Source organism: Nelumbo lutea, chromosome 6 (assembly GCF_056320005.1).
Source record: "Nelumbo lutea isolate HS-2025 chromosome 6, American lotus-T2T, whole genome shotgun sequence".
In the NCBI taxonomy this organism is placed as follows: domain Eukaryota; kingdom Viridiplantae; phylum Streptophyta; class Magnoliopsida; order Proteales; family Nelumbonaceae; genus Nelumbo; species Nelumbo lutea.
Genome location: NC_142689.1, coordinates 63,896,214 through 63,913,045, shown reverse-complemented (window position 1 = coordinate 63,913,045; position 16,832 = coordinate 63,896,214). Strand labels below are relative to the sequence as shown.

The 16,832-nt window shown below is 38.0% G+C and overlaps 1 protein-coding gene across 1 annotated transcript in view; it reads left to right on the top strand.

Annotated features, from left to right (window-relative positions):
* The first annotated feature begins 4,715 nt into the window (after positions 1-4,715).
* LOC148849251 (tRNA synthetase class II (D, K and N) family protein) overlaps positions 4,716-16,832 on the top strand; it is a 29,082-nt gene continuing 16,965 nt past the window's right edge. The window contains exons 1-5 of the mRNA XM_088951084.1: positions 4,716-5,245; positions 5,399-5,542; positions 6,563-6,672; positions 8,812-8,923; positions 9,091-9,162. Of these exons, the coding sequence (XP_088807210.1) occupies positions 4,892-5,245; positions 5,399-5,542; positions 6,563-6,672; positions 8,812-8,923; positions 9,091-9,162 (792 nt within the window). The 5' untranslated portion in view covers positions 4,716-4,891. The remainder of the gene's footprint in view (positions 5,246-5,398; positions 5,543-6,562; positions 6,673-8,811; positions 8,924-9,090; positions 9,163-16,832) is intronic.

Genomic DNA, 16,832 nt, shown 5'->3' with positions numbered 1-16,832 from the left:
CTTGTTGCACTAATGCAATTTATAGATGCAAAGCCAATTAAAGAATTAAGTTGGACTGAATGCACTAGATGGATGAATATGTGCAATGTAATCTATAATATGGGGTTCAAAGTCCAAATCATAAGGGAGAGGGTAGTCCAAACCGTACATTGTATGTGGAAGTTCTTGCTCTATGATTGATCTGATTTAGAAGATTTTGGCTGTATTGTTGTCCAACAATAAAGCACAGAGTATTATTTGAGCGTTTATGAATTAAACAATAACATTGCATTCTTGAAGTCATAACTTGTGAGCATGGAGGTGAAGGTCATCAAATATATCGAGAAGAGGGATGGGAGTTATTCTTGCTTCGGTAGTCTTCATCTTCCATGATGCCATCTCTGTGATTAGGAGTAAAACAGAGATTCTTAATGTGAGTCTAGGGTGGGAGTCACTGAAGTTGTTTACCCAAAAGATGGTAGTCGACGACGAAAAAAGGTCTCTAGGAAGCTGATAGTTAGAGGGAAGGCTAGGGTTTTAGTTTGGTAGACCTTACGCAAAGCATTAGACAAGAACACAGGGACGGATCATTGGAGATCCTCTATTTATAGGAATTTTTTGGGAAAAGAGGGAAACATTCCAATTTGGAAAAGTTTTTACAAACGGTGAATGGACATGTTAGGGTTTCATGAGGGATGTGGATCGAATGCGTAACCATAAGGTGAGATTGCGAGGCGAGGCTAAGGAATGAGGTGACAAGGCATTCTAGGGAAAAGTGTCGCAAGGTGCATCCACAGGGCAAAGGCCATTGTGTTAAGTTGCAAGGTGTATCCGCAGGGCGAGGTTGTGATGCTACAATGGGAAGGAACCAAGATCAAATATGGAATTGTAATGGTCTTGTGGTGTGGGATGTGTTAAGGGTATTAATGTACTATTTTGAAATCTTTCTGTCATGAGACTTGTGAGGATGGTGAGCATGCTTTGGGAAATAATTGTGCTGGGAACTTGATGTTGTTGTCTTAATGTCTTGTTGCACCATTGTTATTCATCCGTTGGCTACCTGTGCAGCTCCAAGGTGTGCCACACACTACAAGTAGTGAGGTATCTGATTCCATATACTTACAACTGGAAAAAAGTAGAGTGAAGTTGGGAGAAAGGGTGGGCCATAGTGTATAACATCATACATTCATCGCCATAGTTTATGAAGTGGCATCCTAAAAAGAACTCATAAGTCACAACTCATCCTTATTGTGGTTTATTCTTGCCTAGAATAAGCCTTGAAGGTTTGAGTGGAGGCCTAGACCACATAATATGCTAGATGGATGGATTGGGCCTTCTAGATGGTGTTAGGTAGGGGTGCAACTTGGGCGAGTCCAACCTGAGCTTAAATCCACCTAGCCCACAATTTTACATGGTCTTGGTTTAAACTTTCGGTCCTCAGGCTAGGCCTGGGCCTAAAAGTTCAGGTTTTAATTTTTTTAGACTAGGCTCGGGCTTAGCCCTTAGGAAATCCGAATCCGGCCTGACCTTATCCCATCCCAAGTCCGATTATATTTATGTATGTGTGCATATATATATATATATATATATATATATATATATACATTTGCATGTTATATACACATTTTTTTAATAAACTATACATATATGCATGTATGCATATATATGCACGGATAATTGACCAACCTGAACCCCAGTCCAAACTAAGTGCATCAAATTTTGGTATAGGCTGGACTTGGGCCAGGCTCGGGTTTTAGGGCCTAGGAGTTATCACTCCAATATTCGCAATTTTGCACTAAAATCACAATTCACAAACACATTGTGAGAGCATATTTGCTATCCACCAAATGTTGGTCAAGGCCACATGCACATAACACCATAGTTGCACTTTGGGAACATGTACCCCTCTAACAATTAAATAGTAAATGATGTTCCAAATGTGTGGTTGTAGATGAGTGTAAACAATGTTTTGGCATGGGTCTACAAATCTGGGATGGGCTCACACATTAATTGTGTCTTGACAATTGGCATCTCCTATCCAAACACTGATAAGGCCCAACATTAGGGGTGAGCAAATGGGTAGGTTCCACCCGGAACCGACCTTGAACCAACCTTACCCAATCTATTACAAGGTATGGTCTAGTTCTAAATTCTTGGAACCGCCTCTACCTAGGCCGATTCTAGGGTCTAGGGATTTACCCCACCCAAAATAACCGGATGAACTGGCTTTGGTGGAACTTGCCTTGGAACCAAACTTGCTTTGAAATAAACCCAGGAATACTTTTGGGATGTGAAGATTTGAACCCAAGCACTCATGGTTACAAAGGTCATGGTCTCACTTAACCATTGAGTTACTTTAAGTGATTTGATCATTTGTTTTCATGTTAATATTTGAATGTGTATAATAAATTATGTAAAAGGCAATATTTACAAAACTTAAATTTAAATTATAAGTTTTGAACTATAGAATGATAGTTTACGTTTTAACTTACTCAGTTTAATCAATAAAGATAATATGTAAGTTTTTAACTATATATATCATATTTATTGATTGGTAATATCTCTTGCTGGTCGTAGTGGAAACTTGGGATCAAATCGTGCCTGCACTTGGATTAGGGGGATTATGGGTTGGGGGATGGTCTAACCCCCATCATGTAACCCTTCAAAACAAATAAAAAATATCAAGTTTTTAAAGGACATGCTTTTTTTTTTTTTCCAAGGGGAAGAGTAAATAAAGAACAGATTCTATGAGTAGACCTTGGAACTGACTTTCATAGGATAAGTTCTGGTTCCAAAAACTAGAACTGACACCTATAGGGTAATCTAGGTTTTGCCATATAATTAAGGGTAAAATATAAAAACCTCCCCTGAAGTTTTTGACAATCATAAAAACCTCCCTTCTATTTTTGATAAAATTAACAAATACCTTCCTTCCGTCAATGACAAAGACAGAAAACATCAAAGAGATGATCATTTTTTTTTAAAATACCTATTTTACCCTATATAAACACTGTTCATCTTCTTCCCCATTCGAACCAGAAGCAGAGGCAGCAGTAGGTCAATGAGAACATTCAAACTGTAATACAGGGATTGAAACTGTGTATTTTATTATTAATTAAACAAAGGTTAAGAATATTTTATTTTACTATTTTTTATGAGAAATTGAGAACAGTTTTCTTGAAGTTGAAGGAAGAGCAACAACTGTCAATAACAGATTTTCTGAGTTTAATGAATGAATTCGTTTGGTACCCAAAAAAGAATTTTGAATCTCATGTAAATTTACAGAATGTACAGCATGACTGTTTATTTATTTATTGAATTTAAAATTCATAATATTCACGAATGGCCAGAACCCCTCGGCGACCTTTCGACCTTTCGAACGCCCAGAAGCACAGTTCAGGATCCCTTTCAGGAGATTGAGATCCAGGAAGCCCAAGTCTAAGCTTTGTGGCTTTCAGATTCAGGCTGCTTTTATTTTCTTCAGCTAAGCCAGAGATTGCAGAACTGTCCACCGAAGAACAGTTAGATAATCTCATGTAATTACGCTCTTTCAATCCTGAGCCATTCTGGTAGCTACCATCCACAGAGGGCGATGAAACAATTGAGACATTGCTCTGTCCCTCCCCAACACCGAGTAGTGGTGAAGACGTTAGGTTTCCAGAACTTAAAAGTTTTCCTCCCAACCTGTTGGCATTCAAACCATCCTCCTTTAGATAAAACTTAAAATTCTCATAAAAGTTTCATTCCTGCTACTCGAGAAAGCCAAAAATCTAGTCATTTCAAAACTGAAAATGAGACCTAACATCAAGTCTAATAATTAGATACTACGACTGAGGAGGACGATAAAAACCAATCATAGATGCTGAAATATCCCATTTCTTTATAGGGCTGTCGAAAGGTCGCCGAGGGGTTCTGGGCATTCGTGAATATTATGAATTTTAAATTTAATAAATAAATATACAGTCTTGCTGTACATTTCGTAAATTTACACAAGATTTGAAATTCTTTTTTGAGTACCAAACGAATTCATTCATTAAACTCAGAAAATCTGTTCTTGACAATTGTTGTTCTTCCTTCCAGAAACTGTTCTAAATTTCTTATAAAAAATAGTAAAATAAAATATTATTATCCTTTGTTTAATTAATAGTAAAATACACGGGTTTCAATCCCTGTATTACAGTTTGAATGTTCTCACTGACCCGCCGTTGCCTCTGCTTCTGGGTTCGAATGGGGAAGGAAATGAACAGTGTTTAAAAAGGGTAAAATAGGTATTTTAAAAAATATAATATCTTTAACGTTTTCCATCTTGATCATTGACGAAAATGAGGTATTTGTTAATTTTGTCAAAAATAAAAGAAAGGTTTTTGATAAAATAAAATTATAGGGGAGGTTTTTGCATTTTATCCTATAATTAATTCGAATCGACTCATGCTCACCCCTCCCCGTGATTCGGCGCACAACTTAAATAGGCCTAACAAGAACCAGGATTGATCTACCCTTCAATTTTATATGAATTGGGATTAGGTTTTAGATCCTCAAGCTAAGCCTTTGCCCAAAAGCGTGGACTTTTTAGATAGCCCGAACCGGGCCCTACCTTATTCTAACTCGAACTGGGCCCACCTAAGGCCCGGGCATTTTAGTATTGGCTGATTGAGTGATTGACCAACCCGAGCCCAATCCAAGGCCTTCGTCACTCGTCAGTTGGTTGAACTTAAATCCGGCCCAGCCCGCCCGACTTGCACCCGATGCTAGAATAGCTGGTGTAGACATGGATTACAATTACAAAATCAAACCCTTCAGTCCTCATTCACAAGCTCTTTCCCTCTGAGATAAAGTCCAACTCCGAAAGGGAGCTTCAGCTACGTGCTACTGAGCTTGAGCTCCCATAAAAAATACCGTTCGTAACAACATAATGTCTTTGATTCTGCGCGCCTTTCCCGTCGTTCTTCAACGCCCCAAGCCTTTCGCGTTCATATCATTTTCTTTTTACCGAAATCATCTGAGATTCAAGCTTATAAAACCGACCAAGAGAAGGATTTCCGTTATTTCTTCTGCTTCTCCTCCAGTCGAAACCCTTGTTTCTGATTCTAAACCAGTTTTACCCGTCAAGGATACTCTCGAATGGGTCAGCAGAACTGCATATTGTGGAGATTTATCTGTCGACGACGTGGGGAAACGCGTTCGGCTCTGTGGGTGGGTCGCGCTTCACAGAATTCATGGAGGCCTTACGTTTATAAATCTCAGAGACCATACCGGGATTATTCAGGTAGTTCTCTCATTCCTCCGGTTGCCTTTGGAGGCCTTATGTGCATCTCTCTTGTTTTTTTTTTCCCTCCCTTTTATGCATAATCTATTTTTTTTTTTGCATTTATTCTCCTATTATATATTTATTTGATAATCTGGCATTTGTGTTTTGCAGATTACGACACTTCCTAGTCAGTTCCCCGATGCTCATTCCATTATTAACAAGTTGGGTCTTGAGTATGTGATCGCTGTGGATGGTGTTGTTCGGTCTCGACCAAGCGAGTCTTTCAATAAGAAGATGAAAACTGGCATGATAGAGGTATTTGATCTTCATATTTGTTTCTGTTACTGCACCTTCCGGGCAAATAGTGCTTTTCTTTTTTTTTCAATTTTATACTTTAACAGTGAGCACACTAAGGAGAGGAGAATAGTGAAAAATGTGTTTTTTTTTTTAAGTTTTTTTTTTTCATTGACTCTTTTTATTTCCCCATAAAATGCGTGGAAAACTTTTCAATCTGTAAAATTTTAGTAACACTCCTGCCTTTTCTATGGGCAAAGCTCTATTTATCCATCATTTTATATGGAAAAAAATCAGCATAAGATGAAATTATTATTTCTGTAATTAATATGGGACTTACAATTTTCCCAGTTAAAAAAGACAGTTTTCCAGCAAAAGGAAAAAGGTTGTGTTTTTTATGTGAGTTTATGGATTGGACTCAAGTAGGACAGTTAAAATCTATATTAGTTGATACTTTTTAATTTGACATTTTTGCTTCTTCATTTGAATAATCGGTATTTAGACCATATTTCATTTTTAAAAACCAATTTAAATTGTAAAGAGTGGTCCTATATTTATAGATCACATATGGAATACCTTACCTCCAATAAAACAAAATTACAAACGTACTACAACTCTGACTCTCTCTCTCTCTCTCCCCTGACCGACTCTCTTATGATTCTTAAAACCTTGTTAAAACTTAATTTTTTGACCCATTACAAATTTAGCAAAAACAGAACAATTTCTAAAATCAATGCTTATCAAGGTAAATCCCAAAATAAAGAATGATCTTAGAGACAAAGTTTATGGATTCAAATGCACTGCAATAACTTAAATGGAATCTTTCATGATAAAGTTTTCTCTTTAATATCAACATTCAAAAATGATATTAGAGACAAAGAAATACAACAATAAACCCATTATAACGGTTTGGGTGAACTTAAACTCTGACAGTGTCACTTGTCAGCCGGTGTTCTAAAATTTGAAAACATTTTGTACTTTGATTACTTAACGTCATCTATTTAAGGTTTTCACCAACCATGTAGTTGAAAATCATGCCAGGTAGCAGCAGAGAATGTTCAAGTATTGAATTCTGTGAGATCTAAGCTGCCCTTTTTGGTTACTACTGTGGATGATGCAAAGGAATCTGTCAAAGAGGAGATTCGGTTGAGGTAACTCATTCAGATACACTTCTCAAAAGCATTTCTTCTATGTGTAGACTGTAGTTAATGTCTAATTAAACATGAAACCTAGGAAAGAAACCACAGAAAAGGAAATAAAAAATTCTCATATTCTTGAACGAGTGGCATTTTTATAATATTTGGATGATTTAGACCTTAGTATTTTTGAGTTTTTAAATTTATTTTCTAGTTTGTTTGTGTCTTAGGAACAGTGTTAGGTAGCAATTTTCTATAAATTTACTTAGTAAAAACAAAATTGCTATATATAGTATTTTTTGGACTTTATATTTGCAGTATTCTCTGTACAATTATAGTAGATTTTGACTTATATTTTTAGTAATTTTTCTTCATATTGAGCTAGTTTTAGTAGAATTAGTAGTGTTGTCAGAGTTATTTTAGGAGCCTAAGTCTTATTTGTGTGCCTTTATGGGTTTGCCCCTTTTTTTTTTTTCTTTTTTGTGGATAACTTTTAAGAAATTCTATCAAGTTGTGGAGAAAGAATCATTATATACAAGGAGAGATTGGTGACTTGCACCTCCCATGCTATGCAAGTAGCAGACCCTACTATTCTTTTCCTTGGTTTACATTTCTTACCATGAATCCAATTAGATGGTTCCCCAGTACATTTGAACCCTGTTTACCCCTTATCTTTATAGGGTACCAGCCAAGCCATTTGCTGATCCCTGGGTCCATGTAAATCTGGTTCTTATCTCTCTTGCTAAACATCTTATTTCCCTTATATTGTGTCTATAGTACTATTATCCAGGCTATGCTTTAGCCATCTAGTAATAGTTTTTGTATGATTTGATGAATAGTGGTTTTTTGTTTTTGGGATGTACAAAGTTTATACTTGCCTTCTCCAGTGCCTTATTGGGCAAGGTCTGTCTATTTGTTTTGATTTTTAATGAAATGCTTTACCATTCTCTCTCTCAAAAAAAAGTTTAGTTAAGAGGTTTCCCTAGCCTCAGTCCATGTAACAATGCCAGTAATTCTGATTTTACTGAGTTACCTTGGCCTATAGGATTGGAGTAGATGGCTAAAATTGCTCCTTCATGATTTCTGAAGACTCTCCCCGCATATGATGGTCCTAGGTTGCCCAAGCCATAGCCATCAAAGTCAACTTTTATTCAAAGTGGTGGAAACCAACAGCATAACAATGCATTGTTTGAGAGTCTGGAATCCGTTTTCATCCTCCAATTATGTCCTCCACAGGAAAATGCTTGAAAAGTGGAGTTACTTTGACCCAGTTGGCAACTGAGTATTATATTTTGACCAATGCTTCTTTTGAGTGCTTCTCATCCCTAAATGGTCAAGAAATTCTTTCTTCACAAATGGACCATAAAAGGGCAGCCATAGTGCACTTCTACAATGCTTTGCCACTCCTTTTCCTAGGGTTGAAGAAGCTACTTATGGGTTTGTCTTAGTTTTAGATATAGAATTTGTTTTGGATCAGTTTTTGAATCTAAATTGTAGTTTGTGAATTTGTTTTGGATCATTATAATTGAAAGTTTAGAGTACTCTTATCGTACAGTTACATTTCTATTTTTCTTAAATAAGTTTTCTCTACTTTCTACCATTGCCTACTGCCTACAGCTATAGTAGAAAATTAGAAATTATTTTTGCTTCCTCTTCTAAGGGCAGCCCAGTGCATGAGGGCCCCGCCAATGTGGGGTATGGGGAGGGACAGATATACACAGCCTTACCCCTGCAGACACTGAGAGGCTATTTTCAAGTTTTGAACCCTGGTCACTCAGGTCACAATGAAGCAACCCAACTGTTGTACCAAGCCCACCCTCTCTTGCTTTCTCTTCTATTTTCTCTTATTTACTTGCTTGTTAATACTTGTGGTTGAAGCGTACTGCTGCTTGGAGTGACTTTCTGCTTCAATGTCTGACTTTGCCAATCAAATTTTGTACCAGCACTCTTGAAGTCTGTCTTTTGCTCTTGTTTTTAGTATTGCATTTTGAAAAGTAAAGCTTCTGTAATTATCAAAAAAAAAAAGTAAATCTTCTGTAAAAGCTTCATTTCCAAAAAAAAGTAATGTTTAAACGTTTTTTCTCTTTCTTTCCAGTTTGTGTCTATAGTCTGCAAACTTCTATTCATTGAACACATTTTGGCATCTGATCCTAGATATCGATACCTTGATTTACGCCGGCAGCAGATGTATTCCAATCTGATGTTGCGACATAAGGTGGTCAAACTCATCAGGCGATACCTAGAGGATGTATGTTGTTTTACAGAGGTATTATACATGCTTGACTTTAAGTAGTATATAGTATGGAAATGGAGACTGTATTATTGCATCTTCTAATGCAATATGCTTGCTGTCTTCTTCCTGTGGCTTGTGACTGACTCCCTACTTCTTGTATACTTAGTTTTCATACTGACTCTTTCGTTGTTGTAAGGTAGATTGACACTCCACTACTCTCTAGATCTACTCCTGAAGGTGCTCGGGATTATCTTGTTCCTGCACGAGTTCAGGTATTTGAGTTATATACGCTTGTCATTTACTCTAGAATTTTGCCTCAATTTGTTTCTAGTATTTGGTGTAGCAGCAGCATCAACAAGCTTCCTAATCCTAGTTAAACTGTTTTTCTATACACATGGAAACTGGAGATTAGGGGCCATTGCTTGGTGCAATGGTAAAATTTCAAGTTGACAATCATGAGAACATGGTTTTGAATCTTAGAGTGGCCACTTTGTGGTAAAATACTGGAGGTTAGGTCCCAATCCAAATATATACATTTTCTTTTGCTTGCTGATACATTCTGTAAAATTTTTGCGTCAATGAAATTTTTATCACTTATAAATAAATATAAAGAGTACCAAATATGTAAATGGACCTAATACAGGACATGTATAATGGTGCAATGAATAGTGTTTGAATACTTGGGGTTGAGATGTTGGAGATTTCAGGTACAATGGTACTTCATTGAATAACCTTATTCAAGAGGAGGTTACATGGTGTGTATTGTATGCTAATGACATAGCATTAAGTGATGAAACTAGAGTGGGATTAAGTACAAAATCAGATTTGTTGAATGTGGAGAAATGCTTCATAGTCAAGAGGTTTTAAGATAATTGGTACTAAAACAGAATATATGCAATGTAAACTTGATAGTAATAGAAGCGGAAACCACTGTATGACTAGAATTAGAGACAAGGTTTTAAAAGGCTGAAGGCGGAGGCAAGACATAGGCCTCAAGGCGTTTTGAGGCATAAGCCTCAAAGTAAATAAAAAGTATTGCTAATTTGCTATATAAATTAAGCAATTAAAATGATCTTATATATAATATACTTGAGGGAAGCATATACAATTTTCTCATAAAAAATATGTTATTACATGTATTCTCCAAGAAAATGTCTCTACGATGGAATTGAATGAATCATCCAATTTTTGTTCAAATAATTTTTTATACATTTTTAGATATCAATTTGTTTAGCTTGCCTCCATAACCTGTATTGTTTTAGGAACAATAGACCATTGTTTCAATCATAACAAGCTCAAATGCCTCATTAAATTATATAAATCCATGTTTGAGCCCCTGTTTTGTCTTATAGACAAAAATGGCGAAGCCAATGAATATCCAGTTAAAACAGGTAACCCAACTAAAGCCTACCTACCAAATTTCCTTACACAAATTCTATCACAGTACTGGAACACATCACTTGACAGAGTAACCTTCAACATCATTAAGGGGGTGAAGCCCCTGTTCTATTTTCCAAGCTAAAATGATCGAAAGAAGATGATTGGAACTTAATCTATTTTGGAATCTGCAGAGAAGGGGGTGAAGCTCCCTGTTCTGTTTTCTAGTCTACAGAGATTCAGAGAAGTGGGATGGAAGCTCCTTATTCTATTTTGCATGCTCCCTATCAATTGCTTGCTATTGTCAAATGAAGACCAAGCTCTCTCTCTCTCTCTCTCTCTCTCTCTCTCGTTTCATGCCTCCTATTGAGCGAGGCTTAAGGCTTAAAGGTGTACACCATGTCAGAGTTGAGGCTAGAGAGGCAGGACGATATTGGTGCCACCTTGCCTTGAGGTGTACACCTCTTCGCCTTTTAAAATGTTGATTAGAGATCACAAGATAACTCAAGATGGCCTCTTTCCTTACTTATTTTGATAATTACTAACAAGGGAGAGATTGAGAAAGATGTCTTTTCATAGAATTAGAGTGTGATGGGTGGATGGGAATATGTATCTTGACTTCTGTGTAATCAGAAAATACCAATTGGGCGAAAAGGAAAAAATTTATAATGGATACAAAACTAGCAATGTTGTATGGAATAGAGTTTGGGGTAGTCAAGAAGCAATATGTCCAAAAAATGGGTATGGTAGGGATGCAATGCAAATATTTAGATGGATTAGTGGAAAACCTAGAAAATATATGATATTAGGTTAGAAATGAATTAAAGTAGTAAGCAATAATTTGAGGTCCCATAGAAATTGAAATGGCACTGATAGAGTGGAATGGTGGAACAGGATTAATGTAGTCCACCCCATATAGACACCCCAAATAGACAATGTTTTCCTGGATAGAACCATTCATAACATTTCTGTTCCACTTACCATCCAGACCAACCAACCCAAATTATTTATTGATTTTTCTTGGGTTCTCCACCGTCAATAAGCCAAAGACCAATAAACCAATTCTCATACCAGGAGCTGTTGTTGCAAACCTCACAATTCATTTGGTTTTGTTCAGCAGATATTCTTCAAATCAGTAATGTGTTTTCACATAGTTGAGTCTATAGCTTTTCCCGTGCAAGGTAAAGATGTATCTTTCTTGTTTGCAAGGTTAAAAGATTGAGAAATTGATGAGGGACTTTTTATGGGAGCCGGGAGAAGGGAAAAAACATTTAGTTAAATGGGAGGTTGCGTGTAAAAATTTAGAAGGAGGCCAGGGTGTTGGAAACGTGGATAAAAAGAACTTGGCCTTGCTAGGAAAATGGTTGTGGAGATGGCCATGGGACTGGGATAGGCTATGGCATGAAGTAATAGCTGCTATACATGGTAGGTTGGGGAATGACTGGGATCCAGGTGTTTCTAACCAGGCTACCTTAGGCTCTGTTTGGTTTGTGGGATGATTTTGGTGGGATGGGAAAGGATGGGATGGGATGGGATGAGAAAGTGTGAAGTTTTCATTTTCCATCATTTGGTTTATGAGAAAATTATTGAGAGAAAACATGACATAAATCAGAATTGAAAACAAAACTATTTAGCTCCAAAGATCAATTGCCCCTCTAAAAAGTTTCAAACTCTCATTGAATCCATAATTTTTCACATAACAACGGACCATTGCTATCCATGAAATAGCATTTGTGAGAAGGCTCTTTAACCCACTTTGTCCTACAGTATCATGATTCATAAATTCTTTTTCTTCCTGTAGTGATTTCAAGTGCCCATAGGCTCCAAATTAGATGATAGGGATCATGACTGGTGACATGGGCTTGGATGAGACTGTTCCAAGCGAGGGTGTTTGACAGGGAGTTTGGTCGAACATATGGTGGGTGATTGCAATTTTTCAAGTTTAGAGGAGATTTAAAGCTGGGCTTCAACACTAATGGCTTGCCAAAGTTGGGATTCGTTTATTGGTTTCTGGGCTTTGAACATTGTATCTGTTACAATTGAAGGGCATCTATTTGTTCTATAGTTTGATAAATTCTGAAAATAATTAATTATCAGAATGAGTTGAGTGCATTTGGAAATAATTTATGAAAATCACAATTTTAATCGAAGGAACGATAATGGTGTTTGGAAACATTTGGTGGAAATCATTGTATTAGGATAACAGTAATATCCATGTAGTAGATAGGGGAGATAATATAGAATAAGAGATGGAGAGTTGAAGAGAAGAAAAGAGCTATGTTTTTTCAAGAAAAAATAGGTTATATCTCAATCGAAGTAAAATGGTAGAAGGAAATCAAACGCTGAAGAGAGAGAGAGAGAGAGAGAGAGAGAGAGAGAGCATTGGCATTGGTTGTCAGAAACCATGGCAGCTAGGCCCATTGTGATCGCAGCATAGGAAGTGGAGAAGACAGACAACAAACTCTTTTAACAAGCAAGCCCGATACTCTTTCCCTTTATTTTCTCACCGGGGTTGCACTGTTTTGTGCGACCCCAAATCCTAATTTTTGAGAAAGTGCATCCCACTATTTACCCATCCCATTTTCGTGTGTCTCACAAAAAAACGTGGGAAAGTGGAATATTTTAGGAATACTCCATCTTTCCCACCTCTTTCTAGCAAATCAAACAGAGCCTTAGCGTCTTTGTAGAAAGCTATTCATGGTATTCTGCCTCTTCTCCTCTGGTTTGTTAGGTATGATGCTTGTTCAGGGGAGTAGAAATCACTATTTGTAAATCAGGATCATTTCCTTGTGAAGAGACAGAAAAAGAAGATGAAGAATTTCAACAGTAGAGAAGAAAAGAGAGGAAAGGAAGAGTGGGATGTTAACCAAAATTAAACTAGTTCTGGCCGCCAACCCCTCATTATATTTTATACTTAAAAGAATGAAAGATTACAAGAATGCCCTTAATAGGGCATTCTACCCGGGTGTATAAGCCTCTAGTTTCAACTGTCCACGATCAGCAAACAATATGCCTCTACCCGGGTGTCCCTTCAGATAAGCAAGAATTCTGTCAACAGCCTCCAATGCTGGACTCATGGAGCAGGCATGTATTGACTTACCACACTTACTACATAGGAAATGTCTGGTCTTGTCATACACAAATATAGCAGCTGCCCCACAAGTCTCTGATATCTCCCAATGTCCTTTACTGGCTCACCTTCTGATGCATTAATTCAATGATTCTGATCAATAGGAGTACTGATTGCCTTTGTTCCAAGCTTCCCTGTTTCTTGAAGAAGATCCAAGACATACTTCCTCTAAGAGATAAAAATTCAATGTTTTGATCTTGCAACTTCAATGCCTAAGAAGTATCTAAGTTTTCCAAGATCCTTAATTTCAAATTCTTTGTGTAGATTCTTTTTCAAACAATCAATCTCACTTAGGTCATTCCCTGTGACAACAATATCATCCACATAAACAATTAGGACTGACACCAAGGATCCCCTTTGTTTCACAAACAAGGTATGATCGAATTGAGTATGAGTGTAGCCAAAAGCAACAAAGGCCTTCTTGAACCTATCAAACCATGCTCTAGGAGATTGTTTCAAGCCATAAAGTGACTTCTTAAGCCTGCATACCTTTCCCTTTTCAGCATCATTGTAGAAGCCAGTAGGAAGATCCATATACACTTCCTCTTGCAGATCCCCATTTAGGAAAGCATTCTTCACATCAAGCTGAAACAGGGGCCAAGAGTATGTGGTAGCAAGAGAAAGAAGTATCCGAACATAGTTCATCTTTGCAACAGGTGCAAAGGTCTCTAAGTAATCAATGCCATAGGTCTGTGTGTACCCTTTTGCAACAAGTTTGGCCTTGTACCTTTCTACACTTCCATCTGCCTTATATTTTACTGTGTAAACCCATCTGCATGCAACGGTCTCCTTGCCCTCTGGTAGGTCCACAATCTCCCATTTCTGATTCTTAATTAAAGCTTCCATCTCTTCCTGCATAGTTGTCTTCCACTCAGGTTTGGAGAGAGCCTCACTGAAACCCTTGGGTATAGACACAAAGTCAAGAGAGGAAAGAAAAGCACGATAGGAAGGAGAAAATCCACTGTAGGACAAGTACTGTGAAATATAATGAGTAGTACACTTTCTCTTCCCTTTTCTGAGGGCAATAAGAAGGTTCGGGTTATCTGTAACGGGATTAGTAGAATCAATGGGAAGTGAAACAATAGAGGGATCAAGAGGAATACTTGAATCTGTGTCAGTTGAATCTGAAGTCTCCAGGGAACCGACAGGAAGTGGTGTGAGTTCTACTGTAGTGGAATGAACCTCCATGTGAAGTCTCTGTCATGAGTAACGCTGAGAAGCAGGACGCAAGGGAGGTGGTAAGGTAGGTGACACAGGAGGATCAGGCATAGGAGTGGACACAGGGACTGGAACTGTGAGAGGAATAGACTGCTCACTCACTTCCCCAAAACACTCCCCCTGAGAAGGATTCTTCGAGAAGAAGTATGTGGACTCAAAAAAACGTGACATCCATAGTAACATACCGACTCCTAGGGACTGGATCATAGCAACAATACCCTTTCTGATTTTCTGCATATCCAAGGAAGACACACTTCTTTGCCTTTGGGTCAAGCTTCGAGTGGTGAGGACCAAGGGTATGTGCAAAGCAAACACACCCAAACACTCTGAGAGGAATATGAAACATCTCCCCCTTAGGAAAAAGGAGACTGAATGGGGTGCTGAATCCAAGTATACGAGAAGGCACCCTGTTAATCAAATATACCACTGTAAGATCTGCATCACCCCAAAATCGAATTGGAACTGTAGATGTGATCATCATGCTTCTTGTAATCTCAGCAATGTGTCTGTTCTTCCTTTTTGCAACACCATTTTGCTGTGGATTGTAGGAACAACCGCTCTGATGGACAACACCATATTCTGACAGATATGAAGCAAGGTGTTTTTCAAAATTTTCCCTGGCATTGTCGGATCCGAACACCTTTATTCGTGTTCCAAACTGTGTTAGCACCATCTGATGAAATTGCCTTACCAAGGATGGTACCTCATCTCGGGATCTCATCAAGTAAACCCAAGAATATCAAGAGAAATCATCCACAAATAAGAGAAAATATCGGTAACTACCCATAGAAGGAACATGATAAGGTTCCCACACATCAGAATGAATAACATCAAAAGAAGAAGAAAACCTTTTATTACTGGCTTTAAAGGAATGTCTACAATGCTTTCCAAGTTGACAACCCTTACACTCCAGACTTGACAAACTAATAGACTTAAATATCTTTGGAAACAAAAGACTCAAAGAAGAAAAAGGCAAATGACCCAAACGATTATGCCAAAGCATAATATGACCCACAGACCCTGACTCACTATCCTTGCTGACATGATGACTCTGATGAGGAGGAAGCACATCTAAGAGGTAGATCCATTCACTTCACGAACAATCTCGATCGTCCTCTTTGAATCCAGATCCTGCAAGATACAATGACCAGGAGAAAAAATTACTGAATAGTTCAGGTTCTTAATCAAACTACTAACATATAACAAATTAGTGCTCAATCTGGGAACATGAAGGACCGAGGGAAGGGAAATGGAATCACTAAGCTTGATAGACCCCTTCCCAGCAATGGGAACATGAGATCCATCATCTGTGGAGACCCTGTCTTTGCCAGAACATAGCTGGTAAAAGGAAAAAATAGTGGAGCTACGTGTCATGTGTTATGAGGCTCCAGAATCTATAATCCAAGGGGGTCCCTCCTTACCTGAAGTAGAAACATAATTTGCAGCGGCATGTGAACTACTTATGTGAGCAAAGGAAGTAGAATGAACTCCACCAGAACCACCTATACCTTGCTGTCCGCCTATTGCTGAACTAGAATTGGCTGTATCCCGCTGGTTTAGAAACTGCCCATACCTCTCAGGTTTGGCCCTTACTGCAGTAGCTGCAACAAACTCTAGAGCAGCTATAGTAGGAGGGGCTGGAATGTCACCAGTGACTGCCATGTGAGCATTTCCCTTCGTATTTTTGAGTCTATTCGACACAAGATGTGGATGAAGCTTCCAGCAAGTATCTCGTGTGCTTAGGCTTCTTACAATAGTCACAGATCAAATCCTTTTTGTCTTCCTTCTTTATTTCACTGCCACCCTGGTCTCCACCTTGTTTAGGTCTCACAACGCTAACCATGGCTGACTGATCAAAACCATAATTTTTCATCATCACATTTATCCTGCTCTCCTCTCTTGACACAAAGGCATATGCTTGGGAAAGGGTAACATTGTCCCAGGAAAGAATGTGTTGTCTTGCAATATCATACTCGGGATTAAGGTCATGCAAGAAATTCAAACACCCTATACTTCTCTTGGTGTTTCTGGTAGGCAGCTGCATCCTTAGTGGTTTCCCAAGCAAATGTCTCTAAATGGTCAATCTCTTGCCACAAGGTTTTAAGGATTGAAAAGTAAACTGCAATAGGTCTATCTCCTTGCCTTGTAGCAATAATCTGATTTCTCAATTGATAAGTCCTAGCAATATTCTCCCTCTATGAATAGGTTTCTGCAACC